This window comes from Microtus oregoni, unplaced genomic scaffold (genome assembly GCF_018167655.1).
Source record: "Microtus oregoni isolate MIOR12 unplaced genomic scaffold, Mior012 000017F_ref0000208, whole genome shotgun sequence".
NCBI lineage: Eukaryota > Metazoa > Chordata > Mammalia > Rodentia > Cricetidae > Microtus > Microtus oregoni.
The window spans coordinates 2,137,298-2,160,422 of record NW_024543076.1 but is presented as its reverse complement, the minus strand read 5'-3'; the positions used below and the strand labels follow the sequence as shown (position 1 = coordinate 2,160,422).

At 51.0% G+C, this 23,125-nt stretch overlaps 1 protein-coding gene across 1 annotated transcript in view; it reads right to left on the bottom strand.

Annotated features, from left to right (window-relative positions):
• Gabbr2 (gamma-aminobutyric acid type B receptor subunit 2) overlaps positions 1 to 23,125 on the bottom strand; it is a 343,001-nt gene that overhangs the window by 146,193 nt on the left and 173,683 nt on the right. The window contains exons 4-5 of the mRNA XM_041667549.1: positions 14,411 to 14,512; positions 977 to 1,042 (exon numbers count right to left, since the gene is read on the bottom strand). Coding sequence (XP_041523483.1) covers positions 977 to 1,042; positions 14,411 to 14,512 — 168 coding nt within the window. The remainder of the gene's footprint in view (positions 1 to 976; positions 1,043 to 14,410; positions 14,513 to 23,125) is intronic.

The following is a 23,125-nucleotide window of genomic DNA, read 5'->3' as shown; positions in this document are numbered from 1 at the left end:
ACTTTGGGGGCTGGGGCTCAGGTTTCGTGAGAGAGTGTTGCGTCAGTTAATGTCCTCCGTGAGCTAGTGAGATGGGGTGACACTCTCTCTTTCAGAAGTGTGCTGAAGCTGTAGGGGTCCAATGCCGGTGTGTCAGCATGGAGGCACAGTAGCCACCAGACTCCAACATCACCTCTCACCATTACCTCATCAGCCTCCCCCTGGGATGCCTCAACTTCCTCTCTTCGCTGCCAAGCTGGCTGGCTAGGGTAACCTGTGTGTCCTTGGCATCTAGCCGCTTCTCTTCTGTCCCTCTTGGACCTGCTAGGGTCCTCTGTCTCTTCATTTAGCTTCACCTTTTATGTCCATCCTCAGCCTCCTCTGGTCTTCCCTACAGGCCTGCTGTTCACACCTCAGGAAGGGCAAGAGAATGAGAGCTGTGGCCCCTTGCTAGAGACCACACCAAGGATGATCTTATAGAGAAAGGCCAGGGGTGACATGCTGACTCATGACTGGGTTGTCACTTGGTGAACTTCCCTCCTGACCTGAGGGGAGCAAGCAGAGCGTAGCACAGCCATGGAAACAGACATGCTGCTCCTGGGTGCAACCCCTACCATGTATGTCATGAATAGATCGCACCAGGGTCAGGGCTCCACTCATGAGGTGGCTGAGGTCACTAAAGAAACCCCCTTACCTCACATGGCTACTGAGCAGGGTAAGTTGGACAAGGTATAAAAGCACTCGGTCACCCACTCCTTATATCCTTCCTAAGAGTAGACAGTGTGTCCTCTGCTCGTTCTGAACTCTATCTGCAGGGCAGGGAGGGACCTGAGTCCCCTGGGGTGTCTGGAGTGTCCCGTGCTGACTCAGAAAAGCCCTGCAGCTGCTGCAACACCCCCAGCACCCCCGGGACCATCCTGCTCTGAGCACAGCTTCTGACCCCAGGAGAGATTCCAGGCTGGAGAGGCTTGGTGAACCCAGGTGGAATCTCACTTACACAACAGAAGACTTTCGCTGCCATGTTCTGGTCAAACTGGCCAAGGATGATCCGCACGTCATTCCCCTGTGGACAGAAGAGGATGTGAAGGTGAGTGATGGCATTGCCAGTGCCAGCACCAGGGGACCCTTCCATGGCCAACTTCGCAGCCAAGAGCTCTGCCGACAGGAAGGGAGGTGAGGCTCCCCTGTGCTGTGCACCCCCAGAGACTCGCTGTGCCACTCTTGGCTCATCAGCAATCACCCTCTCTGCTTTCATGGGTGACTCTGAGGCCAAACAGCATACCTCAGGCTCCCTGCTCCCTCTGCCAAGGAACTGGGCTATCTTGAATCTCCTTTCTCATTTTACCCACAGGGAAACTGAGGCCAGAGGAAGGTGATAGAGGCAGGATCCAAGTCAGCCACATCCTCCATAATGTCTTGGACTTTTCAGTCAGTCAGTCCCCGGAGATATCTTCTGAGCTCATAGAGCTCCCCAGTTCATAGTTTTCGGGGTGTTTTGGAGTTGTACTAAGACCTCAGTGCCATCAACAAGCCTTGGGGGTTTCTTTTTCTCATCTCAGCTCTACTTTACTCCTCTTTCATATGGGGATAGTGGTAGCAACTCCCTTGTATGAGTTCCGAGAGGACTCAGAGAAGCATCCTTCAAGAGGTGCTTAACACGGTGCCTGGCGCACAACAGGCGCCCAGCGTATGCCAGCTAGCCATGTGGCCGTAACTCCCCCAGGCCGTCTTTACTTTTTGCCTGCAAGCTCTACCCTGGCATGTGCTGGTTTTCTCTGTGTGGCTGACAGATGTGTGTTGCAGAGAAAGCCCACGAGACTCACTCACCTACGAAGCATTTACCCAGCCCCTGCCTGAGGCTCTTGGTCACTTTCTGGGCACGGGGATTCAGCCTGGACCCTGCCATCAGGAGGCCATCTGGGTACAGGCTGGCACCTGCTCCTGTCCTGTGGCTTCCTGCTTTGCAGGACCCAGATTTGCAGGGGGCACCATCTCCCTGCCGGCCTCTCCAGACACCCCAGACCTTCCGATGGTGGTGGGCAGGAAGCGTGACTTCAAAGATCAGTTTTTAGCATCTTTTAAAACTGGAAAATGCTGATTGAGAGGCCATCTTACTCATCATGTGTGTTAGCAAAATAGAGAAAGCCCTGTGCTAAAACTGGCCTTGGCTCACAAGAAAGAATGGAAAGAATGGGAGGGGGGTTGGACACAAAACCCCATACTTGCTCAGGAGAGGACTTTAAAGAGTCGTTTGCAGAGGCTGGAGGAAGGTGAGTCTTTGTCTCTGTAGTCTGCAGCACTATGAAAAGTTTCAGGCCGTCTCCTGTCCATGGAAGGGCTCCCAGGCACACACCAGCCTCTTTGTTATGGGTTGAAATCTTTTTACATTGTTTGTTAGTAACAGTGGCCATCTGTCCATCTGTCTGTCTCCACCCATTCATTGTTTATTCGTCCATCTTCTGGGTTTATTGTGCATCTGGATTGCTAACCCCACTTGCTAAACATGGTACAGACAAACAGCCTATTGGGTTTCAGAGCCAGAGAAACTGGGTTCTGATCCCATGCCTGGGCTTAGTCTGCTAAGCCTGCATCTTGTCATGTCTGAAACAGGCACTGTCCTCCCTGCCCTGCTTTGTGGTACAGGTAACTGATTACAACACAAAATGCCTTCTGGTCTTCAGGATGCTCCCCCTGGCATCTTGTCATGACTGATCCCTTCTGTTTGTCCTCCTCAGATTCAGCCCCTGGTATCCCATTCTGGCCTCAGGTTTTGCTGCATCCTGAGTGTAGTCATCCAGCCTGTGTCACCAGCAAGGACTCATCCACTGCTTTCCACAGAACACCTCAGTCGGTGTCTCCTGGCTCCTGCAACCCAACATGTCCCAAGTTGAACCCTCATCTTTCTCTCGCAAGCCCCTTCCTCCTCCTGTTTCCATCTCTGGGAGTGGTACCTCAGCCTCCCACTCGCTGAGCTGGAGACTGGAGTCATTTTCCACTTGCTGCTCTCCTTCCTCTCCCACGTTCCAGCCCCTCAGCATGCCGGTTCCACCTGTTCACCAGCTCCATTGTCAGCCTGTCCCTGCAGCCCTGTGCTCTGGGCTTGGTCACCACTCCTCTTCCCGTAGAGAATAGCTGGACCCCTGCCTTCATCCTACCACGTCCAGTGGCCTCTACAGAAGAGGGAGAATCACAGCGACCTCCAGTTCTGACAGAAAAAAATCTGACATGGCTTCCCAAGGTATATCAGACACCCATCTCAGTTTCTTGAGCTTGAGGCTCTCGGCCAACTGACTCCTGTGTCACATTTCCCTACTTTTCTATGGAGTAACAAAGAACTACCTGAAGTTCCACAGACACACCTGTTTGCCATTCATCCACCCACCCATCTGTCTACCAGTTCCCCCATCCATCCATCTACCAATCTACCTATCCATTCATCCATCCACCACCTCATTCATCCATCTGTCCATCCATTCATATACCCACTAACCGCCCATCACCCACCTACCCATCCATCCATCCACCCACCACCTCATCCATCTGTCCATCCATTCATATACCCACTAAACTATCCATCCACCCACCCATCCATCTATCCACCCATCCATCCATCCATCCATCCATCCATCCATCCATCCATCCACCCACCTATCCATCTGTCCATCCTCCCTCGCTCTGTTCCCTTTTGTGTACAAGCTGTACATGCCGAGCGCCCTGCTCTCTCCCCCCTACTCTCCTGCATCACAGTTGCTCGGCCCTCATCTTAGCTCAGGCTCCCTTCCTTGTGATGCCACCGACCATCAAGCCCAGCAGCCATTCCCCTCTGGCCTGAGGACATCTATACTTCCTTCCATCATGACCCAAATTCACTTTTTAAAAAATCTTCTCCTGACCCTCTGGCCCCTGAGCCAGCACAGGGCATGATGTATGGAGCAGTAAGCATGCGTGTGGCCTGATGTAGGGAGAGGATGCTGACACAGCACTGGACTCCACGGTGGGCCCTTGGCTGCTCAGCAGCTTGACCTTCTGCAAGTCCAGAAGGCATGATTGTCACTGTATTGACGCCCTGCTAGTCCTGGGGCCTGTTACTGACTGGGTTTACATGTCCATTTATGAAATGGACCAAAGAAACTACTTCTTCATGATGACCAACTCTCCACCTGCTGACAGATAAGCAACCAGCTCTGCCTTTCCATTTAGTCCAGTTAGTGTCTCCGTTGCCATGACAACTGTGCTGCAAGGACCACTCGGCTGTAGGCTCTCAAGCTGTGAGGTTTAGATGGGCCTGAGGAATCACAGATCCCAGAAGCCCCTTCCTAAAGAGGCCAGTGGCTCTCCCCAGCTGTGTAGCACCCAGAGTTGGGCTCTCACCCTGGTTCTCAGGACCCTCAGAGGGCCTGGAAGACAGGCACTGTTGGGAACCAGGAAGCCCCGAGGCAGCAAGCTATTTCTGTCTACTATGCTTCTGAAGAGCAGGAGGGCTGTTCCCAGGCTAGGAGGGCAGTGAGGAGCGTGGGCCAAGGGAGTGAGAGAAAACCTGGTCCTTAGGGAGATGGAACACATTCATCTGGAGTTAAGGTTGCATCTGAGGGGGTATGGAGAGTGGTGTTCTCTCACCCTGGACTGGCACTTGTGTGTGGGTTCCGGGGTTGGGGAGAAAGAAGTTCTAAGAAGGATGGATAGTACACACACACACACACACACACACACACACACACACACACGACACACACACACATCACATACCACACACACACTGTATACTACACACACACACTGTATACCACACACACTACACACACACACACACACACTGTATACCACACACACCACACACAAGACACACACACTGCACACCACACACACATACACTACACACACACCACACACACACCTCACACAACACACCACATAACACACATACACACACACCACATACACCTCACACACCACACAGACACCTCACACAACACACCACACACACCCACACATACATGTATACACACACCACACACACCACACATACACGTACACATACACCACACATACATACACACCATACACACATACACACCACACACACACACACACACACACACACACACCACACACTACAAGCTCCAGAGTCTCATTTGTCACTGCCCAGTACATGAGCCTCTTCCTGGAAGCCCAGAAGGTAAAAACTAAAATCCAGATAGGCAATGGCCCTATCTCTGACCAACTCTCTCCTCTTCCTGATCTAAGGGCCTGGGCAGTTTAAGAAGTACTGGGAACAAGGCTTGATGAAGCAGGCTTGTAAATCTCAGCTAAGCAGGGGGCTCACACATTCAAAGTCACCCTGGGCTGTGTAGAGAGAGCCTGCTGTACAGCCTGCCTATCTTGCGTGAAGCCCAGGCTCAAACCCCAGTACTGAAAATGAAATAAGTAAGCTCAAGGCAAACGGAGGAGGAGCCGGGCCTGTCCTTGCAGATGAGAACGACAGAGTAGAGCTATGAACTCCAGAGAACAAGGCCATGACTGAGGGCATCTACTGGAAAATCCCGAGCTTTCATGACCTGATTCTTCTGGGGCTCCTGGAGTGAAGGTGGATGCGTGGGGACAGATGACAGTTTCCATGATCGATGGTCCCAGGTAAAACGCTTACACAGAGAGCTGCATTCCCACCCTATCAGGCCACTGTTCCAGGGAGGGAGTTTTGAACGAAGCAGCCATGGATGCAGGTTGGAAGTGAGGAGCACCGCCTGGGTCCTCTCAGCTCCTCACAGCCAGAACCCTGCCTCAGGTGCCCAACTCCCAGAAGCCCCACAAAGACACAGGACATGCCCTAGCCCAGGATAGATGGCCTTTCTTCTTTCTTGGTTCCATTGTCCAGACAGCCTTGTTTCCAGGATCCTTAAGGGACCTAAAAATCACACACTTCTGAATGGCCACCCAATCCACTGACTGATTTTAACTCCCGTTTGTGAGGGTCCTAACACAGGAAGAGCCCTCGAGCTCCATCTGGCTGGTAAGTGGAACCAAAACCCTTTCCCAAGAGAGACACCATTGTCATGGCCACTTTGAGCAACAGAGTCTCAAAGGATTCAGCAGTGGATGTTGGGGTTACCCTGGACCCTAAGCTGCAGTGAGCATGGAAGTCCACAGTTACCCACTTGTTCCTTCTCTGGGAAGCATCTGCAGCTGTATGGGGAAGACCACACTGTACACACGGCACTGGAAACAGCAGCCGTCAATAGGCAAGGGGAGAAAACATGTACGTGTATAGATACCAGATCTCCGGGGTGTCTGCTGGTGTTCTGAACTAACCCCCTTACGGCCTCATCCTGTTCTAGCCATCTCCTGAGTATATACGCTCCATCAGCCTCTTTCACACAATCCCCAGCCTCTTAGTTAGGGTTTCTATTGCTGCAATGAAACTCCATGACCAAAACACAAGCAGGGGAGGGAAGGGTTTAGGTGGCCTACACTTAGTGTTACTGTTCATCAGTGAAGGAACTCAGGACAGGAACTCAAACAGGGCAGGATCCCGGAGGAAGGAGCTGATGCAGAGGCCATGGAGGGGAGCTGCTTACTGGCTTGTTCATCATGGCTTCCTCAGCCTGCTTTCTTACAGAGCCCAGGATCCACCAGCCCAGGGATGCACACTAGCCCAGGGATGCACTCCCGCAGTGGGCTGGGCCCTCCCACCATTGGCCACTAATTGAGAAAATGCCTTACAGCTGGATCTCATGGAGGCTTTTCCTCAGCTGAGGCTCCTTCCTCTCTGATGACTCTAGTTTGTGTCAAGTTGACACACAAAACCAGCCAGTGGTATACTCCAGGCTCAGCTCCAGGGGACTTCAGCTCTGGATTCCAAAGCACACAGGTGGGAAGAGGTGGCATATGTTTCGATGCCAGCTAAGTGTGGTCCCAGAACCCCAGAGCTGGCCGCACATCCTGCCTAGAGTACATCTTCCCAGGCCGAGTGAGACAACAACCCCCGCCCCAACTGGTCTGGGCTGCAGCACTCAGCATCAAGTCTATAGAATCACTCGTGGAAAGGCCAGGCAGAGCGGAGGCGAGGTCATGAGTGGCACATGCCATCGTGAGTCATGAAAAAGACAGACTGGACATGAGCACCCTGAGAGCCCAGCACAGCTTGACGGCCTTCTTGCCCCTGGAGTGTAGAGTCCTGCAAGGGAGGTCAGGGTCACCTGACACTGATTTCTAGGTCATCTGGAGTCTCCAGTAGGGCCCCTCTCTTAACCATGGGGCTTTCAAAATCCCAACAATACCACACACCTCCGTACTGTGAGAGGATGAGGTGACATGAGCCACCAAGCTAGTAGAAGCTTATCTGGCATGGCTGGAAGGACCAGCCAAAACTGTCTCTAAAGTCCTGGCTCAGACAGGCTGATCCCCTCCAGGATAAATACTCTCTTATTTAACCAAGATTTGCCTTGGACCTTTCCTCCCCCTCTTACCAGACATACCCCCGAAGGCACAGAAGCAGGAAACATGTCCTCACATCCAGGAAGAGTATGGAAAGGGGACAGCCCACAGCAACCTACAGGCGACGTGTGACATTTCTTTAACTCGTGTATATTTAGCTTTCCAATAATATATCTGGCTTCAGATAAAAATACTGCTCTTTCTTCTCCATGTCTCTGAGCAAAATTGGCCTTGGGGCCAATGCAGCATGGTTACTCTTTGGTTGTGCACCCCCAGGGCCCAGGCAAATCTATTTCCAGAGGTTGGCCCGGGTTTTCTGCCTGTACGGATGTGGGGGTGGTTGGTTCAGGAAAAGGGAGATAGCCCCCATCAAGACCTTCCTGGACAGTCAGGGAAAGAAGTAACCAGTCTTGGTTAGGGTTCTCCCACGGAGCAAAGGCCGGGAGGGTGCACCTTCAGGCTGTCTTAGCGTAGAGTAGAGGCCTCCTGCAGACATGTGCATCCCAGTCCCAGAGTCTCTGGGCATGTAATGCCCCATGACATGAGATTCGAGCTTCAGGCTGCTGGTGTGAAATGGGGCGGTGTCTTGGATGATCTGGGCAGGTACAGTATTATTACAAGGTGCTTACAAATGGGGATGAAGCCTGTGTGACAATAGGTGACTCTGAGGACAGAGGAGGAGGTCACTAGTCAGGGCACAGAGGCGATGCCCTCTGAATCATCCCTGGGACAACTCCATCTTAGCCCACCAAGACACATGCTTGGCTTCTAGCCTCGAGGCCGAATGATTCGTAGTCTGGTAGCTTTGTTCCACCAGCTGTAGGGAATGCATGTCCCTCCCTGTGACCTGTGAGTGCCAAGCTGAGAGGGACTCTACCGTCCTCTCCTCTTTGGCGGGCCCTGAGATCTCTTGGCCACTGCTGACCTGCTGGTAGCTTTTCTGGCCTCTGCTGGTTCCCCCTCTGTGCTCCGTGAGCCACAGGAACGCTTCCCAGTGTTGGGCTATTTTTGTGATTCACTCAAAAATAGGTTCCTCTTTTTAGAGTCAGAAACCTGGCTCCAGCAGGTGTACCGAGCCTTTTGACAGCGAGACTCAGTGATGTCATCTACAACGTTCATCCTCGAGAACTGCACAACCTAGTTACAAAAAGAAACTGCAAAGAAAAACATCTCAGAACATTCTAAAAAGTCTACGATTTTGTGTCAGTCCTCACTCACAGCTGTCCTGGGTTGCATGTGGCCTGTGGGATGCAGGTAGAGTTCCCATGATGCATTGCTGGAGCCCAGCCTTTCACAGGTATTTAAAGGCAAGGACTAGAACTTTCTGCCCAGCCTGGGCCTGTTGACTCTGTTGTCCTTCGTCTTTCCTCCCTTCCATAAGGGGAAGCCACAAAGCCACTGCCTTCCTGCTTTATTGCTGAGAAGGCTCATGAGGAGGAGCTTGCCTTTCACTCTGACTTTCCAGAACATTTAGAGACTACAGAAGAATCTTCCAGCCACTGAAGAGTAGATGGGCATGAAGCTGTGGTGGCTACAAGCCCTCCTGCTGCCTCACTCCTGTGTTGCAACCTCCATCAGCGCCTGCTGCATGGCCTCTGGTATGTGATAACTTGAGCTCAACTTGTAAAATGGAGATAATAACATTCCCAATAGAGGACCAGGTAGTAAATGGTCTAGGTTTCACGGGCAATTACTCTCTGTGAGAATTACTCTGTCTTATGACTGTAGCACAAAAGCAGCCAAGAACAGTGTTCTAAATAAATGTGTTACAATAAAACTTTATTTATAAAACCGAATGGAGGGCCAGATTTGGCCCATTGAGCCATCGTTTGTTTGCTGCTACTGTTCAGTAACTGGGAGGATTAAAAGAATGAATAAATCTGTGAGAACAAAGCAAGTACTGGACAGTGTCTGTCCTGGGTATCAAAGCAGACGCACGGGCCCGAGAGGACAGGCTGTGGTGAGGTTGGTGTCTGAAAAGCAGCTCAGAGATGCCTGGGCTTTCCTGGCAGTAGAACAGGCACAGGCTACCCCCTCCACTAATGACCACACAGTGACTGATTGCCCTGTGTTCCCAAGGGCCACATGGAGCTCCCAGTTGCCTGGCTTCTTGTGGTTTTTCTAGGAACCTCCATGATTATTTCAGGATGGGACGTGCCATGGATTTATTTCTTGATTCTCATCACATTCTTGCTTAGTTGTTTCTGGGTTTCTAATATGACATCAGCTGCCGATTCTTCAGTCTTGTGAGAGCGAGGACCGCCACAGGAGCATGTCTGAAAGATGGGGATACCTGAGGCAGGGAGAGAAGTAAGTGCAGGCCTGTTTGATCCAAAGCCTGAGCCCAGCTTCTGTTTGGGATGAGGAAGAAATGTGTTCCATGGGGGGAGGGCTAAGGTCGGTGAGGAGAGCACACTTAAACCAGTATTAAAATGCAAGTGTCAGCTATGTAGGTAACTAAAAAGAGGGTGCTCTGTGTCCCCCCCCCCCCCCCCGTCTCCTCTGGAGTCCTGTAGGTGGCTCTGCATTTCATTAGTCTGCCACCTGCAGCCGGGACATCTCAGTGCTGTCCCCTCATCTGTAGCAGGCCTGTCCAGTGCCCGTTTCTTGACTGCCCTCTGGCAGGGTCCTGGACACATTGTGGTAGACCTCTGCTCCATCTTTTACACCTGGCATCTGCATCACTTTGTTCCAAATTGTGAGGGGAGGACACCGCGGTGTGTTCTACACTGCAGAAACTCAAGAGGCAGAGGCAGGATGACCACTCCTTCAAGACCAGGCTGGGCCACATAGATCTTATCTCAAAAACAAGAAACAAACAACCCTCCCACATGCCCCAACAGAAACATGCAAAAAGCACAATCTGGGGCCACTGGTGTTTTCATGGTGAAGCTGACTGGCTCGAATTTCTGGTCAGAACTTCTGTCTGGTATGCAAAGGCCTGTTTGGAGTGTTCTGGTTACAGGCTTGTTTTCTGTTTGGACACACAGATCAGATTTTCTTTACCGCTATCTTCCACGCTTTGGTAGCTTTGGGTCCCATTTACCACCATGCTGTCCAGAGGATCCTTCAGTGCGGGTTTATCTTAGGTGTCTCTGTCTACAATTTTAGGTTCTAGGTGGCGACAGAGAGTGTTTTTTTAGGGCCTCGCACTAGCAAGGCAAATGATCACCTCAGGCTCCTTGGCTGGGAGACTTGGCTTGAGAAACCACCTCATTTAAAACTGTTCCTTCTCTTATGGAGACGAAGAGTTTGGTGTACGTTTTCTTACATTTCCCATTTCTCAGGCTCTGAGGGTGCAATCTGGATTTCACGTCCCTGGTATTGTTGTACGTGTTTCTGCATCCTGTGGGAAGCCGCATGCTCCTTCCCATCCATATCTCCATTCACAGCAGTTATATAGACTTATCTCTCTTTCCCCAGGTTCTATGTTCTCCACTTGGCTGTTTCTGTCTTGACCTCAGTTGTAAAGTGTGCCATTGCTCCCAGCTGGCTCACAGGATCAACTTCCAGAAGGTTTCCCGCTTGGCATATCACGTGAGTCTCACACAGTAATGTGTATGTCCCAGTTGCTCCATTAACCCTGGGGTTTCATGATGCAGAAAGGGTAGAGGGCAGCCTGTGCTTGAGAGCCTTGTGGGAAGTTTGACTCCCCTCCCCTCACCCCCACACCTCTGCCTAGATATTTGCAAGATTTATCTTTAGAGTTCGTACATCAAAACATTTGCTAAAATGTCTCTAGGTGTTCTTTCCTATGCCAAAGTGGCTGGGAAGCAGAGACCAGCTAGAGTTTTACCCTGCTGAGCTAACTGTGAGTTTTATAGCTCCCCAGTGGTTGAATGCTGGCAATTTCATGTGATCTGGGTTTGCTCCCTATAGTGTGTGTGTTTGGATGTGCGTGTGTTTGTGTATGAGTGAGCATTCATATATGTGTGCATGAGTATTGAGGCCAGAGGTCAATCTTAGGCATTGTTCCTCCTGAGGAGCCTGGAGCTGTCCCATGAGACTGAGCAGCTGACCAGTGAGCCCCAGGGACTCACTGGTCTCTCTCCTTGCCCCCAGCATTGGGGTTACAAGTGCACGCCACCATGCCGGGACTTTTATGTGGGATTCTGGGGATGGACCGCTGTCCTTTGCCTGTTCTTCATCAGTCTTTCCAGTTCCTCTTTTCTCAGTTGTCCCTATCCCCTTGCTGCGGAATGTACCAGAAGCCAGATTCTGGCTGCCCCGTGAGCTGCTGCTGCTGCTGGGGTGTCTCTTTTGGCTCTGCCTCCTGTCCTGGTGTCCTCTTAGCTCTCTTCTCCCATCTCACACCGTCATCTTTCCTCTCACTGGATTGATCCTGCCAGCCATTTCCTCTGAGTTCTGGAAGAGTGTCTCAAGTGCATCCTCCATGCCATTGATTTTTTCCCCCTCTTGGCCCTGGCTCCACTCTCTGCTACATCTGCTGCAGATTCCTGTCCCATTATCTGATGCGCAGCTTCTTCCCAGTCCTCTGCGTCCCATCCCCGCTTCACTTAGCCCACACTAAAGCAGAGGCCGCCTTTCTTCCAGGCTTCCCAGAACTTCCTGCCTGTTCTCTCTTCTTAGTGTTTTATCCCTATTGCTCAGTGGTCTTTACTGTCTAGACACTCACATACAGCTTACTAAGCAGTTAGGTTTGGTTGTAGGTGATGAGAAATGCTTCTGGAAGCTTCCCTTTTAATGGGAGGAGTGGGCGCTAGAAGGAGAAGGTAGATAGTCTGTCTAATGTCGTGGGCATGCCCCACCCTGGAAGATATGCTGAAAGCCCAGCACTCTGGAATGGGATCCCATGGAAAAACAGGGTCAGCAGCAGAGGGAGGTCTTTTAGCCAGGATTCGGCTATAATGGAAAGGGGTTGACTCTTAGTTCAGCTTGAAGAGTGTCCTGATGAGAGGCCAGTGTGGAAAAGGGAAGTGGGACCACCAGTGGTGGAGCTAGAACTTGGTAGTCACAGGCCAGGAGCTCCCAGGACTGTGGACACCAGAGGCTGATGGAAAGGTAAGCTTGGAGAGCTCACAGTGCCGCCCACACCCCAACTTCTGCCCTTACCCCAACTCCTAGAACCAGGCCAGAGAGTACACACTCCTACTGCTAAGCCGCACCATGCTGCAGCACAGTGAAATCAGCCCTAGGAAACCAACACGGATGTGGGTTTGTGAGCTGGAGATGGCCAGGAGAAAGGGCAGTGCCTCTGTTCCTGAGCCTCTGAGCTATGAATGCTAGGATCTTTTCTCCCAACCTTGGCTGCACAGGGATCTGGGGGCAGCAGGGCAGAGGCAGCACCAGACTCCAGGTGGAATTCCAGCCCTCCACTTCCCCTGTGGGACTGAGAGGTTACCCAACTGCTTTGACGCTCAGTGAAATTGATCTCAAAACCTCTTTGCCAGAGGACTTTGGGGAGCTCGAAAAAAGAAATGATAGGTAAGGGGTCGAGCCTTGGGGTTGGTGGCCAGCGCTGTGTTGGTAACTAGTCAGTGGCTGGAGGCTGGAAAGGCAGGGTATTTGGGTTGCTGCTTTCAGCACTGTTTCCATTACGTCCTTTTTGAACTTGGTCGATGAGCAGAGCGTCCTGCTCTGCCGTGGATCCTGAAACCTCAGCTCCGCACATGTGGCCTTTCCCTTAGAACTCAGCTTGGCCTTGGAGGCCAGAAGCTATTTCACAACCTGCTCTGGGGAGACATTCCACGTGTGACAGGACAGGACTGGCACAACAGAGCCTCCTTCCCCACTGGCCTGAGTCCTCCGGGCTCCACGGGGCCCATCTAGAGCCTGCAACAGCATAGTCCTTGACAACATGGAGGGAAAGCTTGGGCAGTAGCAACCTGGGTTATCCCCGGGGGCTGGTCCTCATTTGCAGAGACTCCCAGGGTCAAAGTGTGACTCACAGGCTCTGTCTATTTTGGAGGATACCAGGAGATGTGCAGTTCTTCTGAGTCCCCTGGCTCCCCAGCTCTGAGCTCTGGATCCCCATCAGTGAAAGTGGACAATCTTATGACCTATGATTTGTAACTGTCATCTGCTGTGTCAAAGCAAACCTTGGACCTGTTTGAGTCAGAAAAGACGCCAGCAGTTGGCATGTGAGATCTTCATGTTGACAGCATTACCCCTGGCCAAGCAGGAATGGGAGGGGAAAAAAAAAGTCCATGGCTCTGAGGCCAGCTGCTTCCCTCCACACTCAGGAGAAGAGGGAGTCTCTTAGCTGAGTGCTCAGCTGTTGGGGACTGGCCGGAAGCTCTGTTTCCAGCCTCAGCATCACCCTGGTACTCCTGCTCCCGATGCCTTATGCTCTGTGGAATTCTGATGCTCCCCTAGTAGAGCATGCCTGCTACCCTTGGCCCTGCAGCTCTCCTTCCCTGCAGCCTGCAGCTCCTTAGTGGCAGGGCTGATCCCTTCCCCTGGTGGCAGGAGTCACTTCTCCCTCCTTTGCCCTAGATCCTTCATTTCCCTTGAGAGTGGACCTTCTTGGTCATGCTGTGACCGACCTGAGAACAGGGGTGGGTGCAATTATATCTGGGGGCCCAGGAGAGGGACCAGCATCTTGTAGGGGTTGGAGTTTGCAGCAGACAGTGAAAGGAAGACATATTTACAAGGGGGAACCTCAAGTTGCCTCCCTCCATCCCTAGAGTGGCTGATGCTGGGTGGGATCAGGAGATGGGCTCTCAGTCCTAACAGCAATGCTTCGGGATGGGCCAGATAGCTCCTGGCTCCCATCCCTTTGCAAGAGACAAGACATGGGTGGGTGCCCTACTTGTCATTCAAACATGGCTGAAATAGCCATACAAGTTCCAGTGGCACAGAACCTGGCTATCAGTGAGCTAATAAGCCATGGGGAAGCTCAAGGAGGCTGACTCCTGAGGTCTGAGAGGTCAGAAGGGAGAGTTGGCTCTGAGGCCTATACTGAAGTCAAGGCTGGGAGAGAGCATGTGGACCCCCACACCCAGGGGCATCATTGTCCCTAGTGACAGGCGGCACCTACCTTGAGCTTTTTGACGCTGGTGCAGGGATCGTTGGAGAAGCTCTCTGTGTCTGAGATCTCGATGTCCTCCCCGTACAGAACCCCGGTCAGGTCATTCCTCACCTGTGGACAGAGACAAATCAAGAGCTCAGGCAGGCTGTTGTCAGGAAGGCCCATTCATCAGGGTTGGCCAAACTGGGGAGCGATTTTCCCCACTCCTCTAAGAGAAAGAAGGGAGCACCACCCTGTGATACTAGGACATGACTCCAGGCTGGGGCTGCTCAGCCTGCTCTCAGAGTTCCCACAAGAGGCAAAGTGAAGAGATGGCGTGGCAGCATCCCGTGTTGCCGGGCCAGGGTCAGGCTGTATGTTTATGTTTTGCAGTATAAGCTCCAGTATGTCTTCCTGTTGTGGTGAAGACATAGCCAAGGCTCTCAGAGATACAATACAAGACAGAGTGCGGAAGGAAACAGTGGTACCTGACCATGAGGTTCTGACTTACGGGTTGGGCATGTGTCTACAAGGCAGGGGGCTGCCAACTGCCACGTCATCATGGTCAGCCAGTGAGGAAAGACATCAGGACTTTCAGGGGGGACTGTGGCACCCTAGAGACTACATGTTCTAAGAGCAACCACTGCTGTTCCACTGCCATGCTGGAAATGGCCCCAGGACACTTTGGGGGAAGAAATCAGAAATCCTGGCTTTTCCTATATAAAATCCCCTATAATTTCTGGTGTTGATTTTTGTTTAAAGTTTGGATTGAAAGGAACAAAGATGGAGAGTGAATCTAGTTGGAAGCCATAGCTGGGTGCCCCTGATGTGCAACAATGGACCCAATACTATAGGGCTATTAAGATGAGTGGCTGGGACCCAGCTTGTGTCTTGATGTTTCTGGTCTTGTTTGTGACCCTGTCCCCTGAGTGTGACATTCCTCTCTCTGAGCCTAAGAGGAGAAGATTCTGAAGAGCATGTCTTGCTCACCCCACTGGGATGGCCACTATCAGAACTGACAGCAACAAGTGTTTGCGAGGAAGAGAAAGCACCTGGGACCCTTGGGAACCATGTCTGGGAATGCGTGGTGGTTCAAGATTCTGGGAAACAGAATGGCAGTGTCTCAGAAAAGCAAACACTGATTACCACCTGCTCCAGCAACCCCACTCCTGGGAATAGTTCCCACAAGAAATGACAGCAGGGACCTGTCATGTCCACTCATTCTGCCAGCCGCTTTCTCAGCACCATGTCAAAGTATCAACAGAGCAGCTGAAATGAGGGAGGATTTTTTAAATCTTATTTTTAATATTTCTATCTATCTATCTATCTATCTATCTATCTATCTATCTATTGTGTGTGTGTGTGTGTGTGTGTGTGTGTGTGTGTGTGTGAATACATGCCACATATGTGTGGTTGCCCGTAGAGATATTCTGGAGTTAGAGTTACAGATGGTTGTGAGCTGCCAAACATGGGTCCTGGGAAATGAACTCAGGTTCTCTAGAAGTATGGCAAGCACTCTTAACCACTGGTTCATCTCTGCAGCCCCAAGGAAGTGTTTGTTTTGGCTCACAGTCTGAGAGGACACAGTCCATCGTGGCAGAAAATGATGAAGGAGTTCATGGCGGTGGTGTGTGCAGTCAGGAATTCTCACATCTCAACAAACCAGGAGAGCTCAGGCCAGAACTGGAGCCAGATTACAACCCTCAGGGCCAGGCCCCCAGTGACCCACTTCCTCCAGCGAGGCCCCGTCTCCTAAAGGTTCCCTAAATGGCACTGTGAATGGGGGACCAAGGAGTCAAACACAGGAGCCAATGGGGGATATTTTACCTTCCAACTGTAACAGCCTTGTTCACAGGATATTATTCACAATAGCCCCGAAGTAGAAGCAACCCAGGAGCCTGTTGCTGGATGGACACCATAAACACATGGTGTGCACACACAGTGTGATACACTAGTCAACTTTCAAAAAGATTGAGATTCCGTGTCTGTTACAACATGGCTGTCTTAGAGTTCCTATTGATGTGTAGAGACACTATGACTATAGCAATTCTTATAAAGGAAAACATTTAACTGGGGTTGCTTATAGTTTCAGAGGCTTAGTCCATTGTCATCACAGTGAGACACGGTGGTGTGATGGCAGATATGGCGTTGGAGAAAAAAATGAAAGTTCTACATTTTGATCTGCAGGAAACAGAAAGTGACCTGTCTCTATACTGAGCATAGCTTGATCATAGGAGACCTCAGAGTGCATCTCGACAATGACAAACTTCCTCCAACAAGGTCACATTTACTCCAACAAAGCCACACCTCCTAATAATGCCACTCCCCTAAGAGCTTATAGGGGTCAATTACATCCGAACTATCACTATGAATTAATCTAAAGAAAGGCAGATGCAAAAAGACAATTATACAAGGTATTTGGAATAGGCAAATTCCTAGAGACAGGAGTGGAACAGTCACTGGGAGTAGGCAGACAGAACAGGATTTGGTGCCTAATGGGCTCAGAGCCTCAGTTTAGGGTGGTGCAAAGGTTCATGGGAAGAATAACATGGCAGTTACACAGCTTGTGAAGTCCCTTGTCATTGATGGGCACTTACAGATGGCCAAGGTGTTCTTTATACTTTACCCCAATAAAAACAGACCTTCTGAGCTGAGCAGTGGTGATGAATGCCTTCAATCCCAGCACTTTGGGGGCAAAGGCAAGTGGATATTTGTGAGTTTGAGGCCAGCCTGGTCTATAGACAGCTCTAGGGCAGCCAGGGCTGTTACACAGAGAAACCCTGTCTCTAAAAAACAAAACAAAAACAGACATAATAGATATCTTATGTTAACATTCAGAAGATCCATCTAAAGCAAACATCAATGTGTTGTTTTGGATAATCTGGCCCTGCATGTCACTGGCCATCAGGAAGCCATCACAAAGAAGGGGAACAAGCATGCCAATGGGAGCCACCATGTTTTATTTCCTTGGGAGAGGGATGTAGATGGTTATGTGTGAGATCCTCTTGACGGTCCTGGGTGTTTATTTTATTCTATGGTCTTTTGGATGCTTGAGACATTTTGTAAAAGGAAGAAGCACTCTGCTACTTCCACAAGTGGGCCCATCTCTGTGTTGTCTGACTGCGTGGGGGGGCACCAGCTGGCTGGCAGTGCCAATCAGTGGGCTCACCCAGTGGCGGGCACTGTCAAGACCCAGCTCTCCGTGTGTCACTCACATTTGGTGAGGTGACCCAACTTCCTTCGAACCTCTGTCTTCTCACCTGAAAATAGAGGCAGCTGGCAAATGGCTCACTGCCTGGGTTCCAGGCTCATCTTGGAGCCGTGGAATGGCTTTGTACACTGTGGAGTTCTGTACACTGCTTAAAAGTGAGAAAGGATCCCGTGGTTGAGGTGTCTGTGAGTATGTCAGGGCAGGAGTGAGAACCTGTATCATATTTTGCTTGATAAACAAACAAATCCACCCTAAAGGCAGTATTCTCCTGCCTCCGATTTCATCCACGTGCAACTGAGGGGAGACTCCCGGTCTGGTGATCTTTCCACAGTCCTGCCTGCTGCTGTGGAGAAGGCTCAAGTGCCCGGTTCGCACTGCTAGCCACTAGCATGGCTTCAGCTCCTTGTTTGCACTCGGCTTGGGTATTTATTCTGATGGACATATGAGGGTGGCAAGCAAAAGAAATCCACCCTAGAGCACAGGAAAGAAGGGGTGTAAGGAACCACCCCACCCTTGCGTGGGGACTGCAAGATGTTCTGCTTAGCTCCCAGACGTCCAGGTTTGCCCTGAACCTTCAGGTTCTCCAGGGTAATGGGGCCAGTGTCTGAGCTGTTTGCTCTAGTCTGCGAGTCTCCGATTCTATGATCCTTTTCACTTTTATTTAATAAAAGCAAGAACATGCTCTTCTGGGAAAGTAAGAGCCCTTCATTCCCGGGAAGATAAAACGGAGATGCTGATTGATGCATGATGGCGCGGGTGAGTTCAAAACTGAGAGCTGGAAAACCACGGAAGAGCAAAGCACATGTCTCAGCGGCCCAGGACACTGGAAGCTCAGCTGTGCCTGGGAATATGTGGTTGCTGCTCCCTGCACAGTGTGAGAGTGTTCTACCAAATATCACACACACACACACACACACACACACACACACACACACACACACGATCAAAACCCCAGATCCCAGGCTGTCAAATGGGAATCGTGTTTGTATCATGGTAAAGTTGAAAATTCCTTCTAGGAGTGCTGTGCCAGGACACTGTGTCTAGGAGACACATGCCGGATAACAATGAAATCAAGTCACAAACATGTCCTCATGTTTTATGTAAGCTTACAACCTTGTGTTGGGTGGGCCATGTGGGCCAATGTGGAAATCTCCCAGTAATCTCACTGTCTACCCTACCCTGTTTGGGTCCTGTGATGGCTTGCCCTACCAGACCCTTGTCCTTACCATGTTCTGCTGACCACACAGCGAGGTCCCTTTTGTCTCTACCGATCCTCTATGGTAGCCTCAGGTGCCTGACCTCCAGCAAGGCAATATTGAAGCCAAGTTCAGAAGTCCCAGGATGAAGCCCAAGCATCTGGGGAGGGACATTTACAGACCTCACTGTTCTCAGTCTACACTCCTGCGGGGCTGAAATCACACATCATGTCTAACCACAAACTGACTTTGGGACTTCACACTTTCATGAACAGGGCCCTGGGTTTTCTGGGATGAGAGCTGTCTGTCCCTCCAATCTCATGTGCCTGTTTCATGCTCGTTCGTGTGTGACACTGACATCTCCTTTGCTAGGGCACAAGGGTGGCCGGTGACGGAGCTACCCTACTCACTGCCCTGCACCGCTCTCTGTCTAGTGGGAGTGGGAGGCATCCCTCAGATGACGACTCTGGTGAACGCATGAGTAGGTGGTACCTGCTGAGGCTCTTGAGTTTAGTGCAACAGAGTCAGACAGGGCCAAGAGAGGAGCAGGAAGCGTCCAGCCTGGGCAGCAGCATACGCAAAGGTCCTGGGCTGGAGGATGATGGTACAGAAACAGAGACTATCAAAACTGGAATTGAAAAGGAGACTAAAAGAATGAGTGGTTGGGGGACCGTATTGGAATGAAGCAGGCAAGAAAGGAGAGGTGGGTGGGGCTGGAGCATGTGAGTCTTACAATTTATATTAAAGATGCTGTGATCTCCATGCTATGGAAAGTCATTGTGAGGAGTCCAGAGGGGAGCCGACCTGAGTGGAGCTGCGTGTGTGTGTGTGTGTGTGTGTGTGTGTGTGTGTACGAGAGAGAGAGAGAGAGAGAGAGAGAGAGAGAGAGAGAGAGAGAGATATCCAGGTGAGAGATTCCAAAGGCTGAGCAGGGGAGAATGGGAGGGCTGCCAGAAGCCTCGAGTCACAGAAGCATTGAGGGTAACTGATAATGTGTATTTGTCTTCTATTGCTGTGGAACAAATTATACCCGCAACTTCAAACAATAAACACACACGATCTCCCTCATTCCCAGGGATGGAGAACCAGGGCATGGCAGTATGGTAGCCCTGGCCAGGGCCTTTTTATGACAGCACTGACCTGTCATTTAGGAAGACTGCCGTCCCTCAGGGGCACCTGAGGATGCCTGGGTATCTCCCAACCGACTGGTGGGATGGAGATTTTCTATGTTAGTCCAGCGAGCTGCTCAAATTTCTCGCTCTGAGTTTAGGGTGGAATCTTTCCAGCTGCAGACCAAGGAAGAGGTGCATCTTTCCTCCCTGCTGGGGCTCTTCTCCTACCCTCTCCATCTCAGTTTCCTCTTGTCTTAAGAGTATTGACTGAGCATTCGTGGTCAGACCACAGGTCTCAAGCAGGGCAGATTCAGAGCCAGTGAAGTGGGCAGCCAAGGACAGGAGGCTGTTGGAGCACCTGAGACCCCAAGACACCTCGCTCTGATGGCCAGCCATTCCCAGGACACCATTCCCCTGGAGGCCACTGCCCCAACCGAGAAATCATCCAGAAAGACAGAGCTCCAGGTGGCGGTGACGACAGATCTACCTGCACTTCTAAGTCTGAACGTTCTAATTAGGTTAGAAATGAACTCAGAGCAAAATGCATCCCAGCTCTCCTACGGAAGCCGAGGTAACCTACTTTGTCATTCAAACGCACCCGCTATATATAGCGGCAGATTGTGCTGAAATGTCACTCCTCTTACCTGACTAAAACGTATAATTATAGATTTACTGCTATTCATTCATGAAATGTGTCTTCACTTGATTAAACAGTTCATTCAAGAAAAATCCATTAACACACGGAGTGTGTTCAAATATGGCTCCTTCGATGCTGAGGGCGCCGACAGAGTTAAGATGCTAATTAGACTAAGTAGGCTTTGAAATGTCCCAACGTTTGAATAATTCAGGTCACTTTTACTAGGGCTTCAGCTCCCCAGGAACTACCATTAATTTAAACTAATTAGAAAATTAGCACAGAGAAGATCAAGGCAGGAAGAGATGGCTGACTTCAAAATGGAAGAGCTGTCACAGGAAAGGGGACGTCTGCCTATGGACATCCTGTAGCAGCCAGTGAGTCAACAGTTAGAAGGTCCGGGAAGGTAGATTCTGGCTTCAAACCAGAAGGAGGAAGAAGTGGAGGGCAGAAAATGAGGATAATGATGTAGAAGGTGAAGACAATGAAGAAGAAAACATTCCAGTGAAGGGAAAGGTGGTAGTGAGCTTCCCAACCCCAGAGGCATCAAGCAGGAGCTGGACGCTAAGCAGAGGCTTCCCCTTTACCACCAATGTCTGTGATTTTTCTACATAATGCTTACCCCATTTGCTGTTCTTTTTGAATGGTAAAGTTGCTGAAGCACCTCTGGGTAGCTGTGGGGGAGTATTTTGTGCTTACCCTCTCCCCTAGGGTCTGGCCCATGTACTTCAATTCTTTTAGACATTTCTCTCTGGCGGTGGAGATGGGTCTCATGAGTCCCACCCCTCTGCCACAGTGGAACATCAATAGTTCCAACTTTGTGTGGTGTCATGTGGGTAATCACAGGTGCAGAGAGTTCAAGAGGACAATGGTCATGTTACAGCCAGAGGACAGCACTCTACAGAGAAGAGCATTAGACCCTCTGTGTGCAGGCCGTGTGGGAGGGCACACGCAGCTGTGCACAACTATCCCTCGCTGTGCACTGGCATCACTGACTTGTACTAGCATCTCTTGCTGTGCACTAGCATCCCTTGCTGTGCACTGGCATCCCTCGCTGTGCACTGGCATCCCTCGCTGTGCACTGGCATCCCTCGCTGTTCACTGGCATCACTGACTTGCACTAGCATCATTGGCTTGCACTAACATCCCTCATTGCATAGAGTCAGTGTGCTGGTGGTGATCTCAAGGTAGGTCAAAATCTTAATTTTGAACCTGAGAGCCTGATCTTCCTTGGGAAATGTGTCTTTATGGCGCAGATAAGGATCTAGAGAAGAGAGTTGCTGCTAAAACCCAGTGCTGGGTTTCCCCTAAGAGTAAGGCCAAGTGTGAGTAGAGACACAGAGGGAGGAAGGTGTGTGAAGGGAGGTGACCTGTGAAGCCATGTCTGCAGCTACCAGAAGCCAGAAGTGGTGAGGACAGGTACAGTCCGCTGACTCCTTGACTGAGAGCCCGCGAACTCCAGACTTGGCGGAAAACACATTCCTGTTGCTTTCACCTCCAGTCTGTTCTGACTTCATTCGGCCATCAAGGAAGAGAACAAATGGGGCCTCCAGAAACCTGCTGTTCATGGATCCAAGCGAGGTTCTCACCGATGTCCTGCTCAGTCTAGACCCTCACACCTGGGCTTTCTGAAAGGAACCTGCTTTTTTCTCTCCCTGTCTGTCCCAGGGTATCTTATTTCTGTTACTGAGGACAGGAACATAGATGGGGAGTAGGCAAACATGAATTGGACTTTGGGATACCTTGCTGGGGGCTGGAAAGGGGGTGCTTGGATTTGGGGCTGGCTTGTAAGGAGCTGAGCCTGGTGAAGTTGGTCCACGTTCCTTTCCGCACAAGCTCCTCAGACCCTGTGTGCCATTCTGTGCGGGGTCCTGCATAGAATGGCACACAAGAAGCCTATGAGGGGCGAGCAAAGGATGGGAGGATGCCCAGCGGGCACTAAATCCCTTCGTACTTGGCTGCCAGGGGCTGAAGACAGAGTGGGAGAACTCTACGGAGTCCGCGTCAATGGGGAAACAGTGAAACGTCTTTCCAGGGTGGCCCATGGCTCTAGCCGTGGTAGCCACCCCTCTGTCTATGTCCCAGTCCCTCCTGCCTCAGCTCCCTCCCTCTCTTGGAGCTCCATGCTAAGCCTCTGCCCTAGTCTCTCTAAGACAGACCCTTGAATATGTGTAACCCTGGATGGATCCTTGTGGCCCCTCCCATTCTTACAAATTGAACGACACCCTTTTAGGGTACTGCAGGTTGGCTTTCCAGTTTAAAATCCTTTCCTGGGTACTACCATGGACACCACGGCTAGAACCTTCTTATTCCCATCTCTAGTCAGATTCACCTATTACTAATATGGGCAGCCTCAACGCGGATCATGTCCCTTCTCCAACACAGCACCCTGAACGACTGGTCTAACCTGCTTGGCTTGAGTCGGGTACAGAGCCCTGGAGCCCTAGGCCCAGAACACTAACTAGGCTGTCTCTCTTGCTGGAACCCAACACTTGTCCTTACCCACACCCCCCAGCAGCCTGGTTCTGCTCTCTATGGAATTTGACTTTAATGAGAAGCATCTCTGAGACTCCCAGTTAGGTTGGTCCAGTG